The following is a 13,035-nucleotide window of genomic DNA, read 5'->3' on the forward strand; positions in this document are numbered from 1 at the left end:
AGACATTTCCTTCTTTTTTTTTTACCCAAAATAAATTAAAACATTAACAAATAATTTTCTTCACAAAACGCACACAAAAAACTCAAAAATCATCTCACATCCGTCAAATCAAACATTTTTTTTCGATCAAAACACAAAAATCTCCTCTTAAAAGTGGTTATCAAACACCGTTTGAAGCAAGAGTTCAATACGATCTTTCTTTAACCAATGTTAGAAGTGTTAGGATTTAGATCCCGTTGTTTTATGTGTTGTAATAGAATAGTCCTACGTGAGCTTGTTCAAATTTCATCTGTTTGAATAGGTATTTAGACAACTTAAACTCCAACTGTTCGAGCTGCACAATAACCTACGTGAATAAGTAGGGCTTGAGTAAGCTCTCACATAAATTGCCCTATTAGACTATAATAAAGCAATCTTATTGCATTGAATTCCCATTAGAGATGTTAAAGGTTAGCTCAATTTGTCTCTCTTTTTTTTTTCTTTTTTTTTTTTTTAACAATGAGAATGTTGGATTTCGTCCCGACTAATCTTGGGTGCATGCAGTCCCTCTGTCTCACGTACACATGATAACTACTAGGACGTATTGAAGTCTAGGGGTGACCCAAAGAGATTATTGCACAAGTATATAAAACACAATTTGTCGATTTTTTTTTTTAATGACCGTTGTGGCTCCAATAAAAACAATGACTCCATTACCATTGATCATAGCCAATTACCTTGTTGCCTATATCTTTTGGCAAAAGGGGCAAAGACATTGTATTAAATTTGAAAAACCCCAGCCTAGAAGTTAAATGGAAGATGTAGACAAGGAGTGTAGGTATCTTATTCCTTGCCATTATGTGCAACCAAAGCTTCAATGCCCAAAATTACAAGCAATTCCTAACACATGAGGGCCTTGTCCTATTCTCCACGTCTCCTTTTTTACCCAATCCAAATATTCGACGGAATATATGTATATATATATATATATATATATATATATATATTGAATTTATATTTCCTCCAAAAGGCCATATAATTTTTTTGGATTAATAATCACTAGAATAAAATAGATGTGATAATCTAAGCACTAACTTCTTCGGGACTCAAGAGTATTTGCAGATTTATCTTTCCTAAAGCATATTCTGCTTTCTGTTTTAAGAAGGTCAAGATTTAGTATATAGATTCCATTGTTGTAGTCGCACTTTTGATGACCATGACCAAAACTCTTATTTCAGGACTTTATTATGATGGGACCAATGTTGGGTCATGACCCCGATGAAGTTAATGACCACATTCTATCCATGAGAATATATATTCTTGATTAATGCTGAAATTTATATTTTTATTTTATAACGTCGATTTAATTGTTTCAATTAATTACTTGAGGAAATTCCTCATTATATCTCTAATATCATCTCTATAAAGCGTTGTGTTAGTTGATTTATCAATAAAAGATTCGCTCGATTTCTCTAAAAAAAAAAAAAAGAATTAAATCTTATTAAAAAAAATTCAAAATTAGTTGAAACTATTATGTTAACATAATATCGTAAAATTATTGTAAAATAAAAATGTTGGTTAACTACTCTATATTATTTGGCTTAGTAAGACTGTTACAACAGTAGCTGATAAGGTTTTCATCTGTAGTTCAGAAAATTGAGACATTAAAATTATGTTATGTCACATCACTTTGTAAGAGTTTTTTTTTTTTTTTGTTTAAACAAAATATTTTGTAAAAGCTTTGCATTCATCTTCTTAATTTACTCATTTTTCATAAGAATATCGTGTTTGATACTTCATCCTTATTCCTTAGGGTGATACGATCCGAATATCCTTGGCTACCAATTTCAGTTTCATTTGAAAATGGTCTCCATACTTGCTCCATATATGAAACCCAGGAGTTGATCATATCATATGGTCAACGCTCCAAATTAAGCTGCCGTATCCCACGCGCCGTCCATCTTGTAGGTAGTGTGTACGGCAGCTGTGGCTTTATTCTGTTCACAATCCATTTTTATTTAGAACTCCGGTAACCCACCACGGGTGGTTTTGAGTGCTCCACCCGCCACTGCTAATGGGGAAGAGAGGGTGTGGGAAAAGAAAGAGCACAACCATAATCATTTGACTTTGGCATGTGAGTGACGTGTTTGGGAAGGCAACATTTTTATGTTGTATGCATGGCTTCTTTTGCAATTTTCATTTCTGTAAAGTCCGTGGCTAATGTCCATCTTTAGTGTTAGTGGGGGGCTCAACTTGATTTTGAGAGGAGAATACTTATTTCAACAAGTGAAGTTGATATGAAATGTGTCTTTGAATTATGATGCTGTGCGTGCCATTTAGGGAACAAATGGAAAAAAGTTGGGGTAATTACCTCTCCCCCCATCAACTACAACGCATTTTCACTTTCTCCATAAACTACCAACTGTACCACCCGACCTCATGAACTACCATTTTATGCCTAAAACTCTCATTCTGTCAATCAAATGCGTTAACTTAGAAGGTCAAAGTGACAATGTGTTGTAGTTCATAGGAGCAAAGTGACCATGCGTTGTAATTCATGGGGGCAAAGTGACTGGTTGACCGTCTGAGTTAACGCCTTTGACTGACGGAAGGACGCCTTTGACTAACAGATTGGGGGTTTTGAGCACAAAATGATTGTTCATGGGGTCGGGTGGTACAATTGGTAGTTCATGAGGAGGAAAGTGAAAATGCGTTGTAGTTAATGGGGGAAAAGATAATTACCCCTAAAAGTTTGATGTGGAGCACCACAAAGAATAAGTAATATAACATTTAGGTATAGATGTAATGGCGATTATATATATATAAAGGACTGTGAGATCACCTTAATTCGCAGAGAAAGGCTCCTAATGAGCCACGTTATAGACTAAAAGGTTGAAACAACTTATCACCCCTAAAACTTGCTTTTGAAATGGTTTGATCACTCCCCACCTTGTGGGGGGAGTCAGTCACTCCCCAATAGGATGAACAACCACCTCCAAAAGCATGCTTTGGGGTTGTTCGACCACACCAAATGTGAGGGCATGGTTAAGCAACCCAAGATATTGGAGAGGTGTCCGGCCACTCTCAAAACATGCTTTTAACCTTGTTTGTCTTAAGGTGGTAGACCTTCTCCTTGTCTAGCCACCCAAAACAAAAACAGTTGATGAAATGGTCGGACCACTCCAAACCCCTCAATTTTTAGCTCTTTCTTCTATATTTGACAACGTGGATCATTCTTGGTCATTTATTACAGACAAACGATTGAAATTGAGCAAATTGTAAGCCCTTGCGATTCTTAGAAATTACAGAGAATCTCAATTCTTATAGACGTTGGATGATCAAACGAGTCAAATCCACTTAACTGAGAATGACTCATCTACTACATTACAAAGACTATTCTACTTGCCGGATCTCTTGCAGCTTTGTGGCTTGAATACATGTTTCAAGTATCTACTTTACATGCTGGAGAGAGAGAGAGAGAAAATGACTATTCTACCTTACATGCTACAGAAAATTTAAAGAAAACTGTTCTTATCTTTTCATTGGACCCATTTTTGAAGAGCTCGGAGTGGTTCTAAAGTGTCTGAAAAATATAGTGTACAAAGGAGAAGAGATCCTCAGCAAAAGCATCAAGCCTTTCCCCACAGTGATGGGTTCTCCAATTAGGGTGCTTGAATAGTTTTTGAGTTTCTGATACTAAAACCAGCCAAGATCTTGAGAACATCTTGGTAGATTGCAGAAATAAATGAATATAGGAAACTTCCAATTTCAGGAAGTTGAGATAATGTAGGATGTAGATCATGCAAAAGGCCAAAACCAAATTCCTCTGATTGCTTCCCTTATTCCTCAACATACAAAAAATCTTCTATTACATCCATTTTGTAGCCTTCCTGCTGGGCTTGTCTCGTGATCTCACCAAGCATCTCATATATTAAAGGCGCATGCTTATGGGCCCTGTCACCTGCAACAAAGTCATGAACAGCTCCGTTAATTTGGACCCAACTTCGGCCTGGAGGCTTTTTTACACCCATCTCAACCATCTTCTGTCTCACAGTAACAACATCTTTCCACCTTTTAGCAGTTGCATACACATTTGACAAGAGAACAAGATAGCCTGCAGCCTGGCCAGGATCAAGCTCAACTGCCAATTTTTGTTTAACATGGGAGGCAAGCTCAACATTCTTGTGAATTCTACAACCACCAAGGAGAGCACCCCAAATAGCATCATTTGGCCTAATGGGCATGGTCTCAACGAGCCTATATGCTTCATCTAAGAAACCAGCACGGCTTAAGAGATCAACCATGCACCCATAGTGCTCAATCTTTGGGCTGATTCCCCAAGTTTGATTCATGCTCTTAAAAAGATGGCGACCCTCATCAACAAATCCCGCATGGCTGCATGCACATAGAACCCCAATGAAGGTTATTTCATCAGGCCTAACTTGATTCACTCCCGAGCTCATGAGCATGGACCGAAAGACATCGAGAGCTTCTTCTCCACGGCCCTGCTTTGCTAAACCCGTGATGATGCTTGTCCAAGAAACAGTGTTTTTCCATGGCATCTTGCTGAATACTTTAGAAGCTTCATCAATCATACCACAGCTAGCATACATATGTATGAGTGCATTGTTCAAAGACACCAACAATGGTTGTTTCCTAACACTCATTCTCTCTTTAATATACTTGTGAATCCACCTTCCCAAATTTAAATTTCCTAATTCGGCACAGGCTGATAACGCTGCAACCAATGCAACCTGATCCAATTCCACATGGGCCCTCCTCATCTCACCAAACAAAGACAAAGCTTGCCTACACCTCCCATTCTGAGCACATCCTGAGATCATGGTCGTCCATGATATGACATTCCTCTCCGGCATCTCATCAAAAATTCTCCGCGCACTGTCAATGTCTCCACACCTAATGTACCCCGACAGCAATGAATTCCAACTCACAACTGTTCTCTCAACCATTTCATCAAACACGCTCCGTGCATACCCGACACCACTGGCCCCTCCACCCGCCCCGTATAAATTAACCAAATTCGTCTGAACAAACAAATTCGAGCAATACCCATTTGCCAAAACCCTTCCATGCACCTGCTCCCCTTCTCTTAACAACCCGGCCCTCGCACAAGCACTTAAGAGAAAGGAATACGTAAACCCATCGGGCTCAGCCTCCGCTGCCACCATTCTATTATACAATTCAATGGATTTTCCAGGAGTTTCACTCCGAGCATGTCCTCTGACCATCTGGTTCCAAATAGTGGCACTTGGGTTTTCGATGTTTTCGAAAACTCCGAGGGCATGTTTGAGATTATCAGAAGCTACGTAGAATGATAATAGCTTGACAAGAATGTAGTTCTTCTGGGTGAAACCGTTAACGAATATTTGGGCATGGATTTGTGAGAGCTTTTTGAGGGTGTTGCAGCTCTGTAGTAGAGAGAAGAGGTACTGTTGTATAGCTCTGGAGCTTCTTGTTGGATTGGCGGGAATATATTCTTCAAATAACATTTAAAAAAAAAAACAAAAAGTGATGAGACGAAAGAAAACAATTTGCCCGTTGTAAACGGAAAACTGATATTGCCACTTTAGGGTTTTTTCTTTTTTAAACGAGTCCTCGTCCTGTGTAGATGGCGCAAAATGAATCCAACGGACATAAATTACGCGCGATATGATAGTGTTATTCTAATTTAAATGTCCTTCCTGCCCTCCATATAATTTTGGGGAACTTCACTTCGGTCGTGGCAAACTAGGTGGGTTTTTGGCCCTCCAATAGCTGAATGCCAAATCAGCTTAGAAGCAAGAAAAAATGTACCCAGTAAACACACGCGACTTCATTTTTATCCTCACACTTAGTTAACCCCGCTCACAGAAATGCCGGCCGCCTCCGGCCAACCGTCACGTAAGTAGCTCTCCTCTATGTCTTTGTCTACCACTTGGGCATACAAGCCACTCAACATTCGGGTGGTTTTAAGCAGCCACCCCACATAAGTGGCCCAAGGCCACCCCAAAATGTTGCTGGGGGTGGCCGGCGTGCCACCCCAGCAAGATCTGGGGTGGTGCGGGCCACCCCAACAAGATCTAGGGTGGCGCGGGCCACTCCAGCAGATCTTGGGTGGCTTGTGGCCACCCCCGCCACCACAGGGGGGCGGCTTGCGGGCCACCCCAGGGCCTATGGGGTGGCTCGCGAGCCACCCCTTGGCGTAGGGGTGGCCGGCGCGGCCACCCCAAATGGGGCTGGTGGTCTCCTCATGGCTGTCCTGATTTTGTTCTTTGTTTTGATGTTTTGTTCTCATTTTAAGTTTTTGCATTTTTCTTAAAATGCTGATGTGTTATATGGTGATTGTTGGGCAGAAAACCCATGTTTTCTGCCCCAACCGTATAGCAGCAGCTCTCATAATTTTGACATTGAAAGTTGGAATATCTTTTCCCATAGATCGTCTATGAAACTTGCCAATGGAGATAGGGTATAATTGGCTTTTACATGTGCAATGTGAGAGAATATTTGAGCTCTACCTTGGCCAGATATGATATGCGTTCCGTTTCGTGCTCTATCTGAATTGTCCAAACAAAATGAGGCTTGAACAGCCTCTCATGTAACTTCTTATACATGCAATGAACAATTTCATTGCATGATACCTAAATCCCTCATCTTTCACAATCTCGCTCACATGAATATCTTAAATTTGATCAAATTTATTATAAGCACTCGCTTGGCCTAAATGTTGCATGTTGATGTTTTACTTTCTTTTTTTTTTTTTATAAAAAAATTCTTTATGTAGTCATAGCATGAGACACAATTTAGATAGTGAGAAATAAATCTAATTCATGAGCAACAAGTAGATGCTCTGAAGTTTCAACATGTCAATCAAGCTAACAAAACTTGCAAACAAAACCATTCAAACTTGGATTGTAGTAGAAACATTGCAGCAAAGTGAAGCGCAATGAACAGATCCTTTAGCAAACTTTATCAAACAAAATTTTGACACAACTAAGAGAGAAGATTTCATTCTCATGGCAGCAATATATTGGGACAATATTGGCTAATTAAAGTTTTTCTGGGCCTACATTTGCTGTTCACTAGAATCCTCTATTAGCAAAGTCAAAGCCATTCTAATAAGTAGATGGACACGAGAGAAAGGACTGGGATCCTCTTCGGTTGAAAAAAACTTGAAAGGAACTGGTTAGTTATAAAAGAAGGGTAAAATGGTATTTCCCATAGAAAAACGAGAGAGAATAAACTCTCTAGAAGAAGAAAAGTTGAGAGAGTCTTCTAAAAATATGCTAAAATGTGATCAAAACTCAAAAGGTGATGAGTGATGTCGTTTATACGCCGTCAGATTCGTGTCGTTTATATACGCCGTTCGATCAAGCCAATGTCACTTACAGGGGACTTGTTATCACGTCGGTTGGGAAATGGAGAGAAGCAAAGCAAATAGATGGACGAACACCGTTTCACGTGAGCAATGTGGAAGCTATTTTTTCGAAGAACCACGCTCATCCATCCCAAGCTTTCCCCTTCGAGCATTTCAAGAACATATTGTTCGTCACCGTCTTCTTCTTCTTCTTCTTCTTCACTAATATCTCCCTCCCCTTCTGATCTCACAAACGCTATTCTTAGTTGCCGAACCCCTCACCAAGCTCTTGGGTGCTTCAATGCCTCTACGAAACGAATAAACCCGGTGGAGAATGCCCAGCCTTTTTCCGCTATCGTGCACGTCTTAACCAGGGCAAAATTGTACACCGAGGCCAGGTGCTTGGTAAAAGACATAATCCAGAAGCTGCAAAAGTCTCGCAGTCCCCGCCGGGTCTGTCATCTTGTTTTCGCTGCGCTTAACCGGTTAGAAAGCTCTAAATTCACTCCCGATGTGTTTGGAGTGTTAATCGTTACGTTTTCTGAACTGGGTCTTGTTGAGGAAGCCCTTTGGGTGTATAAAAAGATTGGAGCTTTGCCGGCATTGCGGGCTTGTACTGCGCTCTTAAATGGATTGGTGAAAAGGAGTTGGTTTGAGTCAATGTGGGAACTCTATGGGGACATGTTATCACGTCGGTTGAGTCCTAATGTTGCCACGTATGGCGTATTGATTGATGGATGTTGTAAGCAAGGTGATATCTCAAAGGCACGTAAGTTATTCGATGAAATGATTGAGAATGGGATTGAACCGACAGTCGTGGTCTACACAACTTTTATACGTGGTCTTTGCAGTGAGAGTGAAATGGCAGAAGCAGAAAAGGTGTTTAAAATGATGCGGGATTCTGGTGTGCTCCCCAATTTATACACTTACAACGTTCTTATGGATGGTTACTGCAAGATGGCCAATATTAAACGAGCTATCAACTTGTATCAGAACATGCTTGGTGATAGCTTGTGGCCAAATGTTGTTACATTTGGTATCCTAATAGATTCACTCTGCAAATTGGGTGAACTGATGGCTGCCCGAAACTTTTTTGTTTATATGGCTAAGTTTGGTGTTGTTCCTAATGTATTTGTATATAATTGTTTGATTGACGGCCACTTTAAGGCAGGAAAGTTTTCTGAAGCAATGAATTTGCAATCAGAGATGGAGAAGTTTGGAATTTTACCAGATGTCTTCACTTTCAGTATACTTATTAAGGGTCTTTGCAGCTTGGGTAGAGTGGAAGAAGCAGATGCACTGTTTAAAAGTATGACAGTAAAGGGAGTCCTTGCAAATTCAGTGACATACAATTCACTAATTAATGGATACTGTAAAGAAGGCAATATGGAGAAGGCTTTGGAACTGTGTTCTCAAATGACTGAAAAGGGTATAGAACCCAATCTCATCACCTTTTCTACCCTAATTGATGGTTATTGCAGGAAAGGAAACATGGATGCTGCCATGGGTTTGTACTCGGAAATGATAATCAAAAGTCTTGTGCCTGATATTGTTGTTTACACAGCTTTGATTGATGGATATAGTAAACAGGGTAACATGAAAGACGCTCTCCGGCTGTACAAAGAGATGCTAGAGGCAGGCCTCAGCCCCAATGTATTCACGATTAGTTGCTTGATTGATGGACTCTGTAAGGATGGAAGGACTTCTGATGCGATCTCACTTTTCTTGGAGATAACTAGAGCTGCTTCCACTGGGGATGAAATGAATAGAACAGATAGTGGCTTCTGTTCCCCGAATCATGTGATGTATACAACTATAATTCAAGGTTTGTTTAGCGATGGACAGATTTTCAAGGCCACTAAGTTTTTCTCAGATATCAGATGCAATGGTCTCAGACCAGATATCTTCACTTACACTATCATGTTACAGGGGCATTTCCAAGCCAAGCATATGCTAGATGTGATGATGTTGCACGCAGATATGCTTAAGATGGGTATTATGCCAAATGCAGTCATACACCATGTTTTGGCAAGGGGTTATCAAGAAAATGAATATCTGAAATCAGCTCAGAAGTGTTCTGACGATTTACTTGATGCAGGTCTTGGGGTTTTGAATCAGGATCCAGGAGGACTGATGCCAGGATCTTTCTTGGTTACAGGAAGCAACAGTTATGAGTGAGGGCCACACTAAAGTTGTTGGATGTTATTTCCTCAGCCGGAAGGTTGATCTTCTTTGAAGGACCTCTGAGACCTTGAGAGGGCATACAACAGCTCATCTCTTTCTTTTGCAGCTTGCAGCATGATAAGTCATGTCGACATTTCATTGCCAATGTTTTTCTCTCTACCAGTGGTGTCGCTTGAGCATGCCATATATGATCATTCTTGTTGACTGGTCTTCAACTTTGAGGAGCTGTGCACATACATGGCTGTTTAATGTGGATAAGAGCTCCTAATTAATGGTGTAAAGAGAACAAGCTAGACTGATTTGAAGACTAGTGATATCAGTCCTCTGGGCTTCTTCCTTTTCCAAACGTCAGTTCAACGTACTCTTACAGCTCAGTAGTTGGTGTAAATGAGGCTATTAAGAACTCAGAATTTACAATACAAATGAATATCTTTTGCTCTGAAATGGGATTGTTGCAGTTCTATGTGAATACGTGGTGTGAGAACTAAACGGATTTGGATCTTCTATAATTCCCTGCCCAAAGAGGAGGGGGCCAGAAAAACTGTAGGGAGGCTATTTGAGAGAGCCTCCTGCTCGAGCAGAGGCTCTTCTACAATCCCGATCTGAACTAAATGGTGGAATGATGAAAAGTAATAGTTAACTGCTGTGATGAATCTTTTGGTTTGTCAAACAGTTGGATTTGTGAACTCAGTTTCTCAAGGTTTCCTCTTAGTCAAGCGTTTGGAAGTTTCCATAGTTTGGTCCCCTTTATTAGCACCAAGAATAAATGCATAATATGCATTATATGTTCTATGTAGCCGCTCTGTCAGCCAGTACTATAATGTCCGATTAAAGTTTTTAGAGTATCTTTGCGATTTTGCGATTGTGTTAAGACACTTAAAAAGTACATAAAACCGTGCTAGACAAAAATGGGCTTGTTTGGTCAAAAAACTTAAAAAGGAAATTCTTTTTACTTTTTTGCTCTAAAAAAACTTGAAGATAAAGCCCCCTTTTTTTTTTTTTTTTTTTCAATTTTTATTTATTTTATATTTTCCAACACAATCTCGAACGGGGCTATAGGATGTGCTTAGCTTATTAAATTTTGGGTTGATTACAATAATATGAAGATTGGTGGGGAAGGGGAATTTGTTAGAAAAATAAAACAAAAAATGTGGTTTAAAAATGTGGATAAATCCATGTTTTCAAACTTGTAGGGAATGGAGTGTTTTTAAAAACACACGATTTTAAAAGGCCAAACTTCAATTTTACCAAACGCTATATTTTGAAATATCTATTTTTTTCAAACCACATGTTTTGAATTCAGTTAACTAAACGGACACTTACTTAGAACGGGTTTAGTATACAATAATGTCAATCAAGCACAATAAGTGCTAGATTAAAAAAAAAAAAGCACAATAAGTGCTTATAATTCAACTTTCGTAGCTGAGGAAATTGACCCATGTGTTTGATGTTGTGACACAGATCATGAGGTATTTGAAAAGGTTCCCATTAGTTCCAACAAGGGTGACCAAGTTCTTGGCAATTATTTATCATCCTAATCCCAAAGTTCAACTCCATACTCACCTCAAACCACCAAAAGCAAACCAAACCCTTAAAAGTTACCTTAACTCCAATTGCAACACCAAGGCCCTGTTGTTTTTCAGAGACCTTTTGAGAAAAAGCCCTTCTACAATTGATAGCTTTTCTTTCTTGTTTGTCCTTAAAGCTTCCACCCAGAAGCATTACGCAATCGGAGGAAAACAATTGCATGCGCTCGTCATAAAATTTGGCTTCAACTCCATCGTTTACCTCCAAACATCTCTTATAAATATGTATTCAGCAAGGGGGAGTCTGTTGGATGCACACCATGTGTTTGATGAAATACCCTGTAAAAATATAGTCTGCTGGACGGCCTTGATCTCTGCCAGTGTTGACAACCAGAAGCCTAAAAAAGCTCTCCAGCTATTCAGGCAGATGCAGATGGACAACGTGGAACCTGATAATGTCGCGATCACTGTTGCTCTCTCTGCCTGTGCTGACATTGGTGCATTGGGGATGGGAGAGTGGATTCATACTTATGTTCATCATAAAAAAGGGCTCGATATAGATTTATCCTTGAACAATGCTCTCATTAACATGTATGTAAAATGTGGGAACATTGTGAATGGGAGGAGAATTTTTGACAGCATGGAAAAAAAGGATGTCACAACTTGGACATCCATGATTGTGGGCCATGCACTTCACGGACAAGCAGAAGAAGCTCTTAAACTTTTTGCAGAAATGAGAGGAAAAGACAAGAAAATTTGGAAGAAAAAGAGGAATGGTGATCGTGGGAGCTCTTTAATTGTTCCAAATGATGTTACATTCATTGGCGTTCTAATGGCTTGCAGCCATGCAGGAATGGTGGAGGAAGGGAAGCAACATTTCAAAAGCATGAGTGAGGATTATGGTTTAAAGCCTAGAGAGTCTCACTTTGGCTGCATGGTAGATCTTTTCTGCCGAGCTGGACTTCTAAAAGAAGCTTATAACTTCATTTTGGAGATGCCATTGCAGCCAAATGCAGTGGTTTGGCGGACATTTTTAGGTGCATGCTGCCTCAAGGGAAACATCGAGCTTGCGGCAGAAGTTCGGTGCAGGCTGCTTGAGTTGGATCCTGGCCATGCGGGTGATTATGTTGCCATGTCCAATATTTATGCTGCTAAAGGCATGTGGGATAAGAAAATTGTTGTTAGAGGTCAAATAAAACAGCGAAAGGCTCCTGGTTGCAGCTCAATTGAGGTGGGAACTGGAATAAGTGAATTTGTTGCTGCAGATGAAGATCATCCTCTAAGGCCTGAGATATACGTGGTTCTCAAGCACTTGCTGATCAATATGAAAGCTTCTGGTTACTTGCCGGAGCTTTCAAGCTTAACAGAGTATTGATCAAGAGAAGTCGTTGAAATGCAGCATGAAAACTCAAACGATTGCGAGCATTATGCTAAAGAAATCTAGTTTGCTCGGTCTAACTGATTCATTACAAATAATGGTGCTCAAAGAAGGGTGGGATAAGAAGAAAGAAATGATTCTTCAAAAGCCACATTTGCCTGCCAATCCATTGGAACCTACCATGCTACCAGTTTGAATTTGGCCTAACCATTCAATTGCTGTTCTGAAAGGAATAATGACGTTTGGACTACAAGATATTTCTCTTACGGGATACAGATATTACTTGATATATCTCTTGGAAGGATAACATCTGCTCAGAATTTTTGGCGCTATTGCAGTATTCCAAGTCAAGTAAGGTTGGAAATTACACTTTTACCCTATCAGTATTTACCTGTGAAAGTGCCGATTAGTTTTGGATATATGTTTTTTAACAATGACTAATTGACATTGTTACGTCAACTTGGTGGGATAATGATGAAATAAAAATGTGATTCTACTAAGGATAATTCATAAACTTCAAGACATACATGCCGGCTTTCAAATGCAAGTAGTAGTTGTTTTGTAGTTAAAACTAGTCTTCTCTATGTAATAATATGCTATTTCAACATTATATG

The 13,035-nt window shown here is 39.6% G+C and overlaps 3 protein-coding genes across 3 annotated transcripts; 2 read left to right on the forward strand and 1 right to left on the reverse strand.

Moving 5' to 3' along the window:
• Nucleotides 1–3,269: 3,269 nt before the first annotated feature.
• LOC132175869 (pentatricopeptide repeat-containing protein At5g66520-like) lies at nucleotides 3,270–5,527 on the reverse strand. The gene has a single exon (XM_059587946.1). The coding sequence runs from the start codon at nucleotides 5,487–5,489 to the stop codon at nucleotides 3,819–3,821; it is 1,671 nt and encodes a 556-aa protein (XP_059443929.1). The 5' UTR covers nucleotides 5,490–5,527; the 3' UTR covers nucleotides 3,270–3,818.
• Nucleotides 5,528–7,381: 1,854 nt separating this feature from the next.
• On the forward strand, nucleotides 7,382–10,322 carry LOC132175624 (pentatricopeptide repeat-containing protein At5g61400). Its single transcript, XM_059587624.1, has one exon. It carries the CDS (start codon nucleotides 7,445–7,447, stop codon nucleotides 9,509–9,511), a length of 2,067 nt encoding a protein of 688 aa, XP_059443607.1. The 5' UTR covers nucleotides 7,382–7,444; the 3' UTR covers nucleotides 9,512–10,322.
• A 602-nt stretch (nucleotides 10,323–10,924) lies between these two features.
• On the forward strand, nucleotides 10,925–12,881 carry LOC132176225 (putative pentatricopeptide repeat-containing protein At1g74400). Its single transcript, XM_059588370.1, has one exon. The coding sequence runs from the start codon at nucleotides 10,982–10,984 to the stop codon at nucleotides 12,416–12,418; it is 1,437 nt and encodes a 478-aa protein (XP_059444353.1). The 5' UTR covers nucleotides 10,925–10,981; the 3' UTR covers nucleotides 12,419–12,881.
• Nucleotides 12,882–13,035: the final 154 nt, after the last annotated feature.

The sequence above is a fragment of the Corylus avellana genome, chromosome ca3, assembly GCF_901000735.1.
Source record: "Corylus avellana chromosome ca3, CavTom2PMs-1.0".
Lineage (NCBI taxonomy): Eukaryota > Viridiplantae > Streptophyta > Magnoliopsida > Fagales > Betulaceae > Corylus > Corylus avellana.

Bases quoted from the DNA above. Each gene is read 5' to 3' on its own strand.
- LOC132175869 (XM_059587946.1), bottom strand. From the start codon at position 5,489: ATGTTATTTGAAGAATATATTCCCGCCAATCCAACAAGAAGCTCCAGA.
- LOC132175624 (XM_059587624.1), top strand. From the start codon at position 7,445: ATGTGGAAGCTATTTTTTCGAAGAACCACGCTCATCCATCCCAAGCTT.
- LOC132176225 (XM_059588370.1), top strand. From the start codon at position 10,982: ATGAGGTATTTGAAAAGGTTCCCATTAGTTCCAACAAGGGTGACCAAG.